Source organism: Schistocerca piceifrons, chromosome 11 (genome assembly GCF_021461385.2).
Source record: "Schistocerca piceifrons isolate TAMUIC-IGC-003096 chromosome 11, iqSchPice1.1, whole genome shotgun sequence".
In the NCBI taxonomy this organism is placed as follows: Eukaryota; Metazoa; Arthropoda; class Insecta; order Orthoptera; family Acrididae; genus Schistocerca; species Schistocerca piceifrons.
The window spans coordinates 89711141-89728822 of NC_060148.1; the positions used below are offsets into that span (position 1 = coordinate 89711141).

General features: G+C 41.4%; 1 protein-coding gene across 1 annotated transcript in view; it reads left to right on the plus strand.

Annotated features, from left to right (window-relative positions):
- LOC124719736 (zinc finger protein 664-like) overlaps positions 1–16904 on the plus strand; it is a 168575-nt gene extending 151671 nt beyond the window's left edge. The window contains exon 8 of the mRNA XM_047244938.1: positions 16085–16904. Within this exon, the coding sequence (XP_047100894.1) occupies positions 16085–16904 (820 nt within the window). The remainder of the gene's footprint in view (positions 1–16084) is intronic.
- The last annotated feature ends 778 nt before the right edge of the window (positions 16905–17682 follow it).

A 17682-nucleotide genomic window follows, 5' to 3' on the forward strand; every position in this document is an offset into this window, starting at 1 on the left:
GAGTTTCATACCTTCAAAGTGGGGGAAATCTTAACCAGGAACTAAAATTTTGCATTTCATGCCTACATATTTATTTCTCAACATAGTCACCGTGTTGACGAACACATTTCTGCCAATAAGAGACTAGTTTGTCGATACTGTTACTGTAGAATGTTTGACTTTGTTGACGGAGCCACAACCTCCCCTACGATATCATCGCTTCATCACTATCAGAGTGAAGTCCTCGAAAGTGTTGTTCTTTGGGGTTTGGAAACAGATGAAAATCGAATGAGGCCAAGCCGGGACTGTGTGGAGGATGACCCACAGCAGTGAACACGAGGCATCGGGTTGTTGCAGATGTCGCAGCACTCACGTATGGTCTGGCATTGTCCTGCTGAAGATGAGGGTTCTCCGTATGCCCCGTCTCCGCTGCTTAATATTAGGAACGAGCATTTGAGGTACCCTCCATTCACACAGTTTTCTACACCACAGTTCTTCATTGACGGTCTGTACACACTCTCGTGATATGCAATACTTACCTTAGAGCTATGTCTGTGTTATCCGACCAGTTTCTCTGACAATTCATCATCCCGATTCCAATGAGTCACGCCAGTTGCCGTATGTGGTCGTCCACTCCGAGCTATGTCACACGTGTTGAGGGTAGCACAACCGTTTCCTTCATTATGAACACAACCAACCCAGAATCCTCCAGTGCTGATGTCAATACAATCGTCACCATACACAGCTTTCATTCTTCTGTGCATTTCAATTAAAGGCACGTTTTCTGCAGTTGAAACCCGATTACAGCACACTGTTTATCATGCAATGACAGAGCTATGTTAAACACCGCTATGTTACATGTTGCAATTTGAAGTCGTCTAGTGACAGAGGGTTGCATCTCGCATCATCAAAGTGGGAACGTCGACTGAGTAATATGGGTGACATGTAATGTCTCCACTGATATTAAGAACGAGGTAAAAAGGTCAGAGCCATTACTTTTCAGTGTGCCCTCATAAATCCGATTCCCATTGGAATGTAGCAATTGCAAAGCATTGCCAGGTTTGATAGTGTATTATAAATAGGACTCAGTACTTATAGATGTAAAAAATATTCCCCTTCACAAATGCCACTGTAACAAGTAATTATTAAGCTGCTAATGGCAAGTAAGCAGCAGATGTACAGCAAAACTGACCTTTTGCAAAGTAGCAGCTTCCTTACTAATTTACTTGATTTAATTTATAAGAAGGTAAGTCAATTATTATCTGCAAAGTAATTATAAAATTTTATTGTAATCAAATAGAAAATTTACAAGACCATCATTTTTTGACATAGTCTCTTTGCATTTCAACACACTTGATCCGTCATTGTACAGGCTTCCTGATGCCCTCATAAAAGAAGGTTCTCGGTTGAGCTGTGAGCCAGGAATGCATCGCTTCTTTCGCTGCGTCATCGGAGGCAAATCGATGGCCCCTTACTGCCTGTTTGAGTGGACCAAACAAGTGACACTCAGAAGGGGCAAGATCGAACTATATGGAGGATGATCCAGTACTTCAAATTTGAGTTTCTGGAGTGTTTCAGCAGTGTGGGCTGCTTACGGGCATTGTCGTGCAACAACACAACACCTTTTGACAGCAATTCTCGGCATTCGCTTGGAATTGCAGGCTTTAGCCTAGCAGTAAGCATCTCACTGTAACGTACACTGTTTATTGTCGTGCCCCTTTCCCCATAATGTTCCAGTACTGGACTTGGTGTGTCCCAAAAAACCGTAAGCATCAGTTTTCCTGCAGACGGTTGGGTCTTGAACTTTTTCTTGCACGGTGAATTTGTATGTTTCCATTCTATACTCTGGCGTCTACTCTCCGGCTTATAATGATGGCTCCATGTTTCGTCACCAGTAATGACCCTGTCTAAGAAGTTGTCCCCTTCATTACCATAGCAATCCAAATATTTTTTGCAGATGTCCAAGTGCGTTTGTTCATGTAACTGTGCTAATTGTTTTGGGACCCATCTTGCACAAACTTTATGAAACCCAAGTCTGTTGTGGATTGATTTCGTAGGCAGAACCATAACTAATTTGGAGGCAATGTGCCACTTTGTCAATAGTTAATCGTCTGTCTAAGAGAATCATTTCACATGAATGCTCAATGGTTTCTTCATTTGTGGCAGTAAACGGTCGTCCAGCTCCTTCATCATTCGTAACACTTACGCGAACATTTCGGAATTTTTCAATCCATTCATAGACACTCTGTTGTGGCAAAACACTGTTCCCGTACTGTACCGAACATCTTCGACCATTTTTGGCCCCTGACACGCCTTCCGACCACGAAAAACGGATCGCTGAACGCAGCTCTTCTTTGTTCAAATAGACAGCGAAGCAGCCACGATTAACAGCACAGCAGCGATAATGAAACTATCGTAACAGCGTGAAAATTGCAAAGATAGAACAAAGCATGCGTCATAAATGTAAAACAACAGTACTACCAGAATAAACAAAAATATAACTAAATTTCGGATAATAATTGACTTACCCTCTTATGTCATCAGCATAAATAACATTAAGCAGTATAGTGATAGTTTATTGTTAATACTGCATATAGATTAAGTTTCTGTGTTTTTCTTGTCTTTTGTTAATGTATACCTTGACTCATCCCACGTCCTTGAGAATCTTTCTGTTTGATGGGTTCTAATGAATGAATGGTTATGTGACAACAATGCACATGGTTGAAGCGGCTGGTGTCCATACAACGTGCCCATGTTCAGCTATCTGCTTGCTGCTTTGCTACAGTTTTGTTGGATATAAATACTGGAGCAAACATACTCTTTGACCGAAGGCCTCTGATTTTTGCTGACCGAGGACTGGGCTGAAACTCTTTGGACTAGAGAGCTTGAAGATATTCAGTAGTGTGATAAGTGCTGTGGAAAGCAGATCTCACATATCAAACCGTTCCATCTAATGTAATTTCTTCTTCAGAAACACCTTTAAATGGAAGTTCTGTATATAATTGTGAAAAATATACAGCCCATTTTAGTGCAAAGATAGTGAGATACTGACACCGTGGGACTAGTTAATGAACTGTCTGTGATAATGCAGCATCTTGTGAATGCAGTTTTCAGCTAATTTAAGATGACAGGAAGTAACATTTTTGAGGTACCTTAAAAATACATTATAATATAAACAAATTGCCGGTACAGGTAGCATGTGAAACTTGATACGGAAGCTAATAGTTGTCTTTGTCAAGAAAATTTAAATCAGATCCTTCTGTGCTGCTGTCATACAATCTCCACATTGTGTAATAAAACAGGTCTGTCACAGTTGTATGCCTTGCACACTTATGTCTAACATTTGAAGAAAAAAAAGGGAGAGACTTTTGCAAATGATGCATGGCGTACAACTATTACAGACATGTTGTTACGTTATGTGGAGAATATATGACAGCAGTACAGCTTGGTGTTATCAGATTCAGGAAACAGTGCAGTGGAATATCTGAGATCAGTCTCTACAAATACCTCCAGTAAAATGTAAATTACACTCATTCTCCCAAAGAAGTAGCATCCACTGTAAAATCGAATTATTCTAGTGGTTATGATAACATATCAATGAAGTTAATCAAAGTGTGTTCATCTGAGTTGAGTCCTATCTTAAGTTATTTGTAAAGGCGATCTTTTATCAGTGGAACATTTCCAGACTGACTAAAATATGCTGAAGTTAAGCCTCTTTACAAGGAGGTGAATAAAGAGATTCCGTCAAACTATTGACTAAAGTCGCTTTTGCTGGCTTTTCAAAAATATTTGAAAAGGCTGTTTTCAGGCGTCTTCTTAAACATCTGACTGCAAATAATATATATTATCCAAGACACAGGTTGAATTTCGATAAACACTCCTGGAAATTGAAATGAGAACACCGTGAATTCATTGTCCCAGGAAGGGGAAACTTTATTGACACATTCCTGGGGTCAGATACATCACATGATCACACTGACAGACCCACAGGCACATAGACACAGGCAACAGAGCATGCACAATGACGGCACTAGTACAATGTATATCCACCTTTCGCAGCAATGCAGGCTGCTATTCTCCCATGGAGACGATCGTAGAGATGCTGGATGTAGTCCTGTGGAACGGCTTGCCATGCCATTTCCACCTGGCGCCTCAGCTGGACCAGCGTTCGTGCTGGACGTGCAGACCGCGTGAGACGACGCTTCATCCAGTCCCAAACATGCTCAATGGGGGACAGATCCGGAGATCTTGCTGGCCAGGGTAGTTGACTTACACCTTCTAGAGCACGTTGGGTGGCATGGGATACATGCGGACGTGCATTGTCCTGTTGGAACAGCAAGTTCCCTTGCCGGTCTAGGAATGGTAGAACGATGGGTTCGATGACGGTTTGGATGTACCGTGCACTATTCAGTGCCCCCTCGACGATCACCAGTGGTGTACGGCCAGTGTAGGAGATCGCTCCCCACACCACGATGCCGGGTGTTGGCCCTGTGTGCCTCGGTCGTATGCAGTCCTGATTGTGGCGCTCACCTGCACGACGCCAAACACGCATACGACCATCATTGGCACCAAGGCAGAAGCGACTCTCATCGCTGAAGACGACACGTCTCCATTCGTCCCTCCATTCACGCCTGTCGCGACACCACTGGAGGCGGGCTGCACGATGTTGGGGCGTGAGCGGAAGACGGCCTAACGGTGTGCGGGACCGTAGCCCAGCTTCATGGAGACGGTTGCGAATGGTCCTCGCCAATACCCCAGGAGCAACAGTGTCCCTAATTTGCTGGGAAGTGGCGGTGCGGTCCCCTACGGCACTGCGTAGGATCCTACGGTCTTGGCGTGCATCCGTGCGTCGCTGCGGTCCGGTCCCAGGTCGACGGGCACGTGCACCTTCCGCCGACCACTGGCGACAACATCGATGTACTGTGGAGACCTCACGCCCCACGTGTTGAGCAATTCGGCGGTACGTCCACCCCGCCTCCCGCATGCCCACTATACGCCCTCGCTCAAAGTCCGTCAACTGCAAATACGGTTCACGTCCACGCTGTCGCGGCATGCTACCAGTGTTAAAGACTGCGATGGAGCTCCGTATGCCACGGCAAACTGGCTGACACTGACAGCGGCGGTGCACAAATGCTGCGCAGCTAGCGCCATTCGACGGCCAACACCGCGGTTCCTGGTGTGTCCGCTGTGCCGTGCGTGTGATCATTGTTTGTACAGCCCTCTCGCAGTGTCAGGAGCAAGTATGGTGGGTCTGACACACCGGTGTCAATGTGTTCTTTTTTCCATTTCCAGGAGTGTAGATGTACATGTACAGTGAGAATGTCCTTACTTCATTACATAAAAAATTAGAGGCTGTACCCTGTCAAAAGCCTTTGACCATGGGAATCACAGTATTCCCCAAAGTAAATTAGAATATTGTGGTGTCACTGGCACTGCTACCTAAGTAATTGGAAACAAAGGATGTTGTTCCAAAATACGTGTGGTGTAAGCAATCAGTCTTCATCTGGGAATTAATTAAATGTGGTGTTCCTCCAGGTTCCATCTTGGGTCCGTTGCTTTTTCATGTGGACATTAACAACCTTTCGTCTGTTACATTGCCAGATGCTAGGTTTGTTTTGTTTGGAGATGATACAAACTTGCAATAAATAGCAATTCCTGTACAGATTTAGAAATGGCTGCTAGCCAAATTTTCACTGTCAATAATAAATGGTTTGAAGCTAATTCACTGTCATTAAACATTGAAAAGACCCACTATATGCAGTTCAGAACCTGTAAGAGATTTCCTTCCAGCATGTGTCTAATATATGAAGACATGTAGATCGAAGAGGTTGACAGTGTTAAACTTGTGGCATTAAAACCCGATAATAAATCAAGCAGGAAGGGTGTACCACAGAATTGCTGAAGTACTAAACAAGTCTGTATTTACTATGCGAATGATGTCAGATGTAGGAGATATAAATATTAAAAAAAAACTTGCATACTTTGCTTACTTGCATTTATTTATATCATATGGGGGTCATATTTTGGGATAACTTGTCAAACCTAGTAAAAGTTTTTAGAGAGCAAAAGTATTTAGTAAGACTCATTTATGGTGTAAATTCAAGTAAATCATGTAGAAAGCTGTTCACAGAACTGGGTATTCTAACCACTGCTTCTCAGTATATTTATTCCTTAATGAAACTTGTTGCAAATAATATGTCTCTATTTCCAACCAATACCTCACTACATAGTATCAGTACTAGGAACAAGAACAATCTACTTAAAGACCTAAAATCACTTACCTTGGTCCAAAAAGGGGTCCAGTATTCAGGAAGACACATTATCAATAACCTGCCAGCAACCATTTAAAACTCAGTTTCAGGCAAAGCACAGTTCAAACTGAGTTTGAAAGACTTTTTGGTAAGCAATCCCTACTGTATAGACAAATATCTTAACAGGGACTGTTAGATCAGGTTATGTAAAAATTTCAGTTTTGTGTATGATAAATTTATTAAGAGTGTATAACTGTGTTTCATTCTGACAGTGTATTAATTATGTAAATATTAGCAGTTCCAGTTTACTGTAATATATCCACATAGCTTAACAATCTCCTGATAAATGTTCAGGGAATTGAGAATTATATTCAGATGTTCTATGTTTTTATGTTACACTTTCTACATGTTCCACACCCAAGAGAATCATCTCGTTTTTGGGTCTGTGGAACAAAAACTTAAACTGATATAATTTAATCAGAGCGATTTGAAGTAAATCGTCTTTAAACCTAGAGTTGTTTTGAAGACTGGTGAAGGCTTATGGAGACACATCTACTTATAATCTTACTTCATATCTTCTTGATTGTTATTATTAGTTGTAGTTAGTAGTCAGTTTTCTGTAATTGCCATATTGTGGAAAAGATCATATATAAATAACACTTTTTTCTGTTTGCCTCCTTTTAATACATGTATTCAGTTTCGTGTAACACTTTCTGATACCATGCTGCTACCATCAAGTGCTCATAATTTTACATTATATTTTTTATAAGTATGATGATTTTGTTGGAATCACATAGTAATATGTAATTCATAAATAGGCATCTGGCATGGCAGCATGTTGCTGAAATGCATCTTGCGAAACTAGACATTGTTGTGAATGTTTTAACATTGTTAAAATATGAATGAAGCAGGAAAGGATGTCGGTCATTAAATTTGTAAGATAGTTGATGACCTCCACCAGTTTCTTACTGCAATACTAAATTCAAGAAACACGTATTTATACTATCAGTTTTAGGGAACAAGTGAGGTAATGTGACAGCCTCGATAATTATGATAATAAAGTGAAGGGGCTCTGCTCCTCAATCTTATCTATTAGTTTTTAAGGTGAATGACACAACTTGTAATTTCACCATATTTGTTTAATTCATGTGATGAAGTAGACCTATTTGCTTGCAGATTACATAGCTGTTCCTCACTAGTTTACCAAAATTTGTACCGTAATGTAGTGATCCACTCTCTGTGTACTGTTTTTATACAAGATTGTTCTATAATGGGGCTGTGACCCCGTAAATAATAATGAAGAATGAAAAAAATACATAAAAAGAAACCATAATACAGTTGTGGAATGTCTATTTTCCAGAAAAATATCTTTTATTTTCTGGTCCTCACAGAAACCCAGGTATAAGTTCCAAAAGGCCATCAACATTCTAACGTCAAAGGGTGTGTTGGTAACACCTGCCGCGAGGGGTCGTGGGAAGTTATGATAGTAGATCAGCTAATTTGTTGACCCTGTGGTGTAACCACGCTTTCTTTTTGATTGAGGGATAGCATTTAATGTATCAACAACCTTAACATACCAGGTGCTTGAGTACGATTGAACTGTATTTCTGGAGAGAAACACTTAGTTTGCAGGGGAAATACCCACAAACACAACCAAATAATTTAGTTAAAAATAATGGAAACCTATGGCAATGTTACAGATCAGTGTGCCACCAGTACCAGCCTCTCAGCTAGTCATCTACCAACCTAACCTTGACCTTCGGCTGTGCTAAAGATCATTCTATTACTGTGAAATAGATTATTACAGGATTACAAAATTATTACAGCATAACCTTGTTACAAGAATCTGAAGGGAGGAAAAACCATGAGTTTGTGTTAAGTGAAAAACACAGATTTTAATACATATATAAGCAGCGTTCAGACAGAAATGAGCTGGAGGCATAATTACAGAAACTAGTACCTGTATGTTAGAAGTATTGACCCTGGCTGTTGAGACACTTGTCCCACTGTGGCACAGGGCAGTGAATGGCTGTCCCATAAAATTCCCGGTGCTGCGATGTTAACCAATTCCACACGTACAGCTGGACTTCGCCGTCCACACGAGTGCAGGAAAGGTTACGCTGACGTTCTTATTTGACCAAGATGGCCCCCTTCTGATTCACTTCCTGCAGCATGGGACAACAGTGAATGCCCAACATTACTCGCAAATCTTGACCACCCTTCCCCAAGCGATCAAATCAAAATGACCAGGCAACCTCATCCGTGGGGTCATTCTGCTCCACAACTGTGCTAAAACACAGTCACAGCACTCCTGCAGAAATTCAAATGGGAGCTTCTCAGCCAACCTCCACACAGTCCGGATCCCTCTTCCTGTGATTACGCCATTTTTGGTCCCATTAAAAAGGCCCTGAGGGGCAAACGATTCATCTCGGACAATGACATCCAGCTATGTGTGCGCAACCGGTTAACATCGCTGCCCCGGAAATTTTATGAGACAGCCATTCACCATCTTGTGTAACAGTGGGACAAGTGTCTCAACAGCCAGGGTCAGTACTTCTAACATACAAGTTCTGGTTTCTGTAATTATGCCTCCAGCTCGATTCTTTTTGTATGTCCCTTATACATGTACAGTAGTACAGTAATGCACAGTACACTACAGTATCAATCACTTTACATTGCTGCAGGCTTATAACCTTATAAAGTGACTGTAAAGTACAAGACTCACAAATTACAGAATTTTCTTGGAACAAATTCAAGCATGGTTCAGTTACATTCACGGGAACAAAAACATCTTGTAATTTCAAAGTTTTAAACATGGCTGCTTGGTTCAGTGACCATTTCTAAATTAGAATTGAAACAAGTGAGCCCTCGGTCACAATTATTTAAGTCTTATTGGCCAGTTTTCAACACTTCTAAGAGTGCCTTCATCCGAATTAAAGAATTAAAATGGCCTATAACATAGTTACAGATTTATAGGAAAAGACATTAACTAACAATAAAAGACAGAAGCAGTACTTACGTGTCCATATAGAATGATTAACAGGCCAGAAGGGCTTTAGTCACAAAATATATATAAAAACTATCTTATAGGTCATTTTAATTGTTTAATTCTGTTCAAGGCACTCTTAGAAGTGTTGAAGGCTGATCAATAAGACTTAAATAATTGTGACCGAGGGCTCATTTGTTTCAATTATAATCTTGTAATTTCACAACCAGTTGTAACTATAGCGTCTGTAAACCCAGCAGTGAAGTCAGATGTTGAAGCAAATGATTCTAAACTGTCCAAGGCTGCAAACATCTCCTGACGGGTAGGTAGAATGGTATCTGTGTTTCCCTCCTCCTTACTTTCTTCTGGTGACCATTCTTGCACTCTGTCACAACTTTTGGCACAGGAGCACGTACAACAACACTGCCATCTGCACTAATGAATTCCTCTGTGCTATTCCCAGGGTTTTCAATGTCTTGCAGAACTGTCCATTCATCAGGTGAAGCGACATTATCTAACTCGTAGACATCTTCACTGTTGCTATGACTCCAGGCTCTGTGAGAACACTTCTGTATATGATGTGGTGATACGGAGTTCCAGGCTGCTGCAGTGGCTTTTATTGCATCAAGGAGATTCCCGTTTGGGGTTGCAGTATTGTTTTCAGCAGCATAAATTGCAGCTCTTACGAGTCAATTGTGATAAGCTCTCTTTGTGGGAGAAATGGTGCCCTTGCCCAAGGGCTGAAGGTGGCTTGTCACATTTGGTAGAAAAAACTGAACATTTATGTTGGTTAGGTTCAGATCCTGTACGTCATGGGCAGTGTGTCTACCCAATGCAAGAATAACTTGCCTGTTTTGAGCAACTATTTGACTGTTGAAATAAAGAAGTCCATCGAACCAAGCTTTCTTATGGTTAGAATATTTGCCAGGTAAAGTGTCTGTATTTATGTTTTTAAAACAACACGGTTTCTCGTACTTACACCAACGACCCAGGGATGAAACTTCTCACTGCTGGCTGCATTACATATGAAGGCAATAGTTACATTTTGTGTACTGCGTGCTCAACAGTGATGCTTACCACAGTTTATCCCCAGGGGGCAGCTTGGAAAAAGTTTGTAGAAAAGTCTAGTTTCATTCATATTGAACACATCACATGAGGCATATCCCACTGAATTCATGCAACTAGCTGTTCGCACTTTCTTCATCAACTTTATTTGCTTCACCACAAATTTATACAGATGAAATTGAATGTCTCTTTTGGAACTGATACAGCCAACCAGCAGAACAAGTGAAGTATTTGATGCCTATATCTTTGGCAATCTCATTTGTTTTTGACTAAATCATAGGGGCACTTAAAGATGTGTCAGATTCACGCATATGATTGAACCATTCTGGCAGTAATGTCTCGATGTCTTCATACTTAGCACTACAAAGTCATTTAGATTTGTTTCCAGAACCTGATGCAGCAGCATTAATAATTTTTTCTTAATTCTTAATTATCACAGATAAAGTAGATTTGGGAATTACAAACTGCTATGCAATTGCTGATTTCTTTGTACCATGGTCCACTTCACCTAGAATCTTAAGATTTAGTGTACATTTAGAGCTGTATGTTTCCTCTTTGCCATGTTTTGCATACTACCATTTGTAGATTTTTATTCAGTATTCTGACTTGATTGGGTTGTGACTAAAGAACACTTGCCATTGAATACATTTCTAAATTTAATGCACACATTATTGAACTTATTTAATGTACCATACATGCTGATTGTTGAGGTGATAATCATGACTGCCAACCTTTAGTCCATTAGAAACAAATTTACAGTGGGGTTTTAGCTATTCTTGAATACATTTTGGAAAAAAATTAACACTGAAAAGTAACGTAACATGGGATAGAAGTAATGTAACATGGGATGTTAGTGTTACAATGTAATAATATTGTGCTAGCGACTGAAAAAGAGTTCGTAATTCACCTTAACCAAAATTCTTGTTAACCAATAAGACTTCCCGTAACAGCTAATGTATTCTGGCCGGGGGCAGTATTTTTTCCACATTAACTGCGAGTTTGTCTTATGCGAGTTTGTGCTAATGGGGGTATACTGTAATATGATTTTGACACAGACAGTGCAAAAGTACTGAATATAGTGTGTTTGGTAGAGTAGTAGTAATTATTTTAGAAAATAGTATTATAGACTGGTTCGGATAAAACATTAAGTTCAAAGTCAAGTTTCATAAATTCCACCTTCTACTCCAATAAACTTCGAATTCTCTCGGCAACACCACAGTAACTCTTCTGACGTCATCTTTACCTTCTCCTACTGAATAATCAGTTCATCTGTCGTGTTTACGTTTCTTTGTAGACATCACCTTCCAGCCATTGCCACAGGCTAAAATCTAAAGTGATGATGTGCGGGGACTGTCGTAACCATTTCTGATGCTCCATCTACTGAGTAATGGCAGGTTTAGAGGACATTGTCGCCTGGGGAGTAGAATGAGCAGGATCCTCATCGTGCTGAAAGAACACGCCCATTCCAGTAGCTAAAGGAGCCGCTTCCAGTAGTGGAATATGATTTTCAAATAAGTCTACATAGTAGGGACTTGTAAGATGACATGGCAAGATAACAGCCCAACAAGTCACAATCAGTTGAGAATAAGTTATGTAAACTCAACCACAACTTACAACTTGGACAACAATATAAAATTGACAGTTGATAAGCACCTGGTGCACCAACATGTGAAATCTCTAAGCAATAAAAATTGGCCACACATTATACAAAATGTTTACCCAAAGTAGTACATACTACCATCTCCAAAAAATATGTATTATGCCTCTGAAAACACATACCATAAAAGAAGCATATGACGGCGCTAATGGAGGACATGAAGAAAGCGCTACCCACATAGCAAATAATTTGAAAGCTGTCAGCACAACCAGTATTCCTAAGTTGCATGTAATCATTAATTGCGTTTCAGCAGGAAAGGTGCAGATGTACTGTGTGTTTATCAGTAACACGAATGTCGATATTTGGCTAAAAGCAGAGTGTGGAGGAAAAGCAAGAATGCACCTCTATTTTGTCAGATCAGATTCTATTAGAACTTTTGCGCTGCACAATTGTGATGTAATTCAAAACAACAAGTAATTCAGCAGTCAGTCGCAGTTCGGTCTGTACTTTGTTGCAGATTCAACAACAGAATAGCTATCATCAGCGCATTTGAAGTGAGCTGTGTATACTCGGCAGGCTTGTAACTGCACATGTTATTAATGACCTTGCTGTCTACATATGTAGTTAATAGCTGTTCACTAGCTGCCACAAACAACATCTGATAAAAAGTATCCAGGCATACCTATAAAATATAGAGTGGGTCGCTACATGTCATGACGGGCAAACCTGTCACTACAAAAGGAGGTGTTGTCAGAAGAAATTTGTTAACATCAAGTGTAGATTTAAGTGTCAGGAAGTCGTTTCTGAAAGTATTTGTATGGAGTGTAACCATGTATGGAAGTGAAACAAGGACAATAAATAGTTTGGACAAGAAGAAAATAGAAGCTTTCGAAATGTGGTGCTACAGACGAATGCTGAAGATTAGATGGGTAGATCATGTAACTAATTTGGAGGTATTGAATAGAATTGGGGAGAAGAGGAGTTTGTGGCACAACTTGACAAGAAGAAGGAACCAGTTGGTAGGACATGTTCTGAGGCATCAAGGGATCACAAATTTAGCATTGGAGGGCAGCGTGGAGGGTAAAAATCATAAAGGGAGACCAAGAGATGAATACACTAAGCAGATTCAGAAGGATGTATGTTGCAGTAAGTACTGGGAGACGAAGAAGCTTGGACAGGGTAGAGTAACATGGAGAGCTGCATCAAACCAGTCTCAGGACAACAAGCTAAGACTGGGAAGAGTTCGTATACTGACGGACATTGTGAAGTGGCAACGCAAAGAAACAATGGCAGCTAAATTGAGTCCAGGCAGACCTCATATAGCCAAGTGTTGTGCATTAGGGTCATAAAAAATTGCACGAAATCGGTGGAAGAAACCATTTGTTCATCCTGAAGTGCTGTCGGTTGCCCAGGTAGCATGTACTGTGTATAAGGAGTCAAAAAGCCTGTTATACAGTGGTGAAGCTGCTCCTCCTAAGCCACATATTTCTGTAGTCAGTGCTAGGAGGTGCTCGACACGATGCTACGAATAACATTGTGGGACAGTGGAGGACCGGCAATGAGTGATTTGGAGTGACGAATCTCAATATATCCTGGGGCAGATCAGTGGAGGGGTTTGGTAACTGTGTAGAGACCATCAGCTGCCGTCATGCGTAATGCTAACAGTGGGGTACGCAGGAGGTGGTGGTACAGTATAGGGTGTGTGGGCCCCTTCTTGTGTCTAAGAAAATACTATATGTGAAAGAATAGGAACACAATTTATGGCATTGTGTACTGTGTTCAGTTGGTGAATAGTTTGGAGACGATGATTGTATCACGTGACAGTGCACCCTGGCATAAAGCATCATCTAAGAGGCAGTGGTTTGTGGACAATAACATTCCTGAAATGGACCAGCCTGCTCACAGTCCCAAACTGAACCCAACAGAACACCTCTGGGACAAGTTAGAATGTCAACTTCGCACCAGACCCAGCATCTACCTTCTCAGTTTTGGGTCTGGAGAAGGAATGGGTTGTTATTCCTCCGCAGATTTTTGAGACACCTCGTATTAATGCCCACTAATAGGTGTCCGTATGCTTATGATCAGGTAGTGTATGATTTTCCCTTTGGCTGCACTCCAACTTGACACATAGGTGTGTTGGTAAGACGTGCTGTACATAGCAAATGACGTGCAGACGTCCATTTATAAATTTTAACCAAGAGGTGGCAGAGGTCTTGGTGACTGTTAACTGGGTGGAAGTGAATTTCCAATAAAATGGCAACAGAATGCAGCTGCGGAACATGTATTTCCCAGACACGCACCCTGTATTGTGTCGTGTGTCCTGGAATGTGAATGGAGTCTTACTTCCTCTTATCTCTCCAGTGCTGAACACTGATTATACCGTTATTTTGCAAACTTCATCAATATCGTATGTGAATTGATTTGTGACAGTCCCACAGTGTGAAATGAAATAAGAGGGTAAGTTGGAAATTATTTTCAAATTCGTGTCAAGATTAGTGAATATTCTTTCTGCCTACCGACATTTATATTTCCATCAGTCATCTTTGTTATTGTTAGCACAGTAGTATAAGTAGTGATCTCTGTTTGCAAAAAGAATTTTTGGGTTGCAATCCATACCACATGTTTATAAATGAATTGTCACAGGCCATTAGTTTTTTCTGTATATCTTTTATTCCTGTTCCAAACACAGTAAACACATTGTACCTGCACTAAACTTCTATACAATGCAGAAACCAGCCAAGAACTGTGCCACCAAAAGGGTTCACAGAAAAAGAGTGCCCAGCAACATTTTTGAGTGTTTTTAGATAATAATACTTGTTATACAAATCCGATTAGAATTAACAGCACCATCTGTTTATGTTGAGATTTAAGTTTTTCCATTTAGGTAACATATTCGTTTTGTCTAGAGGACAATTTTGTGTCCAATTTTAGTAGTCTCAGTAGCAGTATTTTTACAAAAATGGGAGACTTTCCATTATATTACATAATTTTCTAAATGTTTTGATATTAATATTTCTTACAAACGTATAACAATAATGGGCATTTTGAAAAAAGTTATATATAAATAATGGACGAAAGATATAACGTTTTCTGAGTAATTTAGTGGCAGCCGTATTTATCAGAAGCATTCTGTACCCACACATATGTGTGGTGGTGGTGGTGGTGGTGGTGGTGGTTGTGCTGTTGTCGTCGTTGTCATCTACAGTCTGAAGACAGATTTGATGCAGCTCTCCATGCTACTCTACCCTGTGCAACCCTCTTCGTCTCCTAGTAACTACTGTAACTTACATCCTTTTGAATCCGCTTATTTTATTTATCTCTTGGTCTCCCTGTACAATTTTTATCCCTCACACTTCACTCCAATATTAAACAGGTGATCCCTCGATGTCTCAGAATATCTATCAACTGGTCCCCTCTTCTAGTCAAATTGTGCCATCAGTTCGATTTAGCACCTTTTCATTACCCGTCTAATCTTCAGCATTCTTTTGTAGCACGTGATTTCAAAAGATTTTGTTTTCTTCATCTCTGAACTGATTATCAACCAAGTTTCACTTCCACACAAGGCTGCACTCCAAATACCTTCAACAAAGACTTACTTACACTTAAATTAATATTGTATGTTGACAAATTCTTCATTTTAGGAAACAGTTTTCTCCCTATTCCCCTTCTGTGTTGTACATGGTGTCTACTTTAGCCATCATCAGTTTGCTATCAAAATACCAAAACTCATTTACTTCTTTAATGTGTCATCTGCATCTTCTTATTTAATTTGTCTACATTCCATTAGCCTTATTTCACTTTTATTGATTTTCGTCTTGTTATCACCTATCAAGATGGAATCCATTCTAGTCAACTTGTCTTCCAAGTTTTTTGCCTTCGCTAATAGAGTTACAAAGTCATTAGCAAATGCTAAAGCTTTTATTACTTTTCCCTGAACTGTAACTCCATTTCCAAATTTCTCCCTTGTTTCCTTGGCTGCTTGCTCAATGCGCAAATTAAATAGCACTAAGAAATTAACAATTAATCCTTAAGTAACAAGGGATTAAAGTTTTGTCCTATGTATCTTGCATGTAACATTTGTGGTATGGTAAAGTAGTGTATCAGGTTATATACTAATTTGAGTGTAATACACTATACAGTTTCAATAGAAGAGGAAGTGGTGGCTGTGAACTGATCAGAATTGATTTTTTTATTCATGTGTTACAGGTTTGTCCAGGACATCAGTGAAAACCGAAGCGGAATCCAGAACAGAGGCTCGAGTGGCAACCTAGCTGCCGGGCTGTTTCCTACCTCACTGCACCTCCCGGGACCGCAGGCCGACGGCCGACACCGCTGCGTCAGCTGCGAGGCGTCGTTCGAGACGGCGGCGGCACTCGAGGTGCACGCAAAGTCACATGCCGGTGACCTGCGGTGCGGAGTGTGCGCGCGGCCGTTCCTCCGTGCAGACAAGTTGCGGGCACACGCGCGTGTGCACACCGGTGAGCGGCCGTACCGCTGCGGTGTCTGCGGCAAGTGCTACAAGCAGTTTGACTACCTCAAGATCCACGCACGCGTGCACACGGGCGAGCGGCCGTACGCGTGCGACTCCTGTCCCAAGACGTTCGCGCGGGCCGATAAGCTCAAAGTGCACCGCCGCGTGCACACGGGTGAGTGCCCGTACCGCTGCCAGGCGTGCGGACGTGCCTTCAAACGGCTCGACAACCTCAAGTCGCACTCTCGCGTACACACAGGCGAGCGGCCCTTCGGCTGCCGCACCTGCGGCAAGGCCTTTGCGTCCTACGAGAAGCTCAAAGTCCACTCTCGTACGCACACAGGCGAGCGACCTTATGCCTGTGAGGTATGCCAGAAGACGTTTGTCAGCTCAGGTAACCTGCACGAACACCGGCGGGTGCACACGGGTCGGAAGCGCTACTCGTGCGGTGTCTGTGGCGACTCGTTCGGCACTGCCGGCCGGTTGAGGGTGCATTCGCGTTCCCACGTCTACCTAGCCACAGCCGTAGTTGAAGCCGTGCAGGCCCTGGTGTGAGGGACACGGGTTCTTGACGATGACAGTGTGTTCTGTGCACCTCACAGTCCTACCGGTGCAGCTCGCAGAGTACGAAACCTCGTGGAACACCACATCACTTACTACGGTTAGTGACTCTGAGTCAATTCGCACATCGCTGAGCTTGTCGGAGTGCACATAAAATAACTTGGCCCGTACCTGCATGAATGGCACTGAGAGATTTCATTAGGGCAAACAACCCTTGCACTTTGGGGATTTGCAGTTTGACCTACAAATGCACACGTCACATAATTCGTAAGATACTGTCAGTAAACAATGGTATTAACAGGTTGTGTCAGTGTCGTTGTGGTTTTCAGTTGGAAACTGGTTTAGTGCAGCTCTCCACATCTATCCTGTGTAAACCTCATCTCTGCATATCTACTGCACCCTAAATCTAGTTGAACATGCCAACTGTAGTCCAGGAGTCACACTTCCTTCCATTACCAAATTGACAATTCCTTGATGCCTCAAGATGAGTCTTAACAACTGATTCCTTGTTTTAGCCAAATAGCGAGACAAATTTTATTCTCTGATATGATTCAGTGCCTCCTTATTAGTTATTTGATATACCCATATAATCATCAACATTGTTCTGTAGCTACTGATCACTTCTTGTGTGAACTGCTTATCATCCATGTTTCACTTTCATCCAAGGCCACAATCCAGACAAATAGCTTCAGAAAAAACTTCCTAGTACACAAACTTATATTCAACATTAATAGTATGTCTCTTTCACAGATACCAGTCATCTCTACTTCCG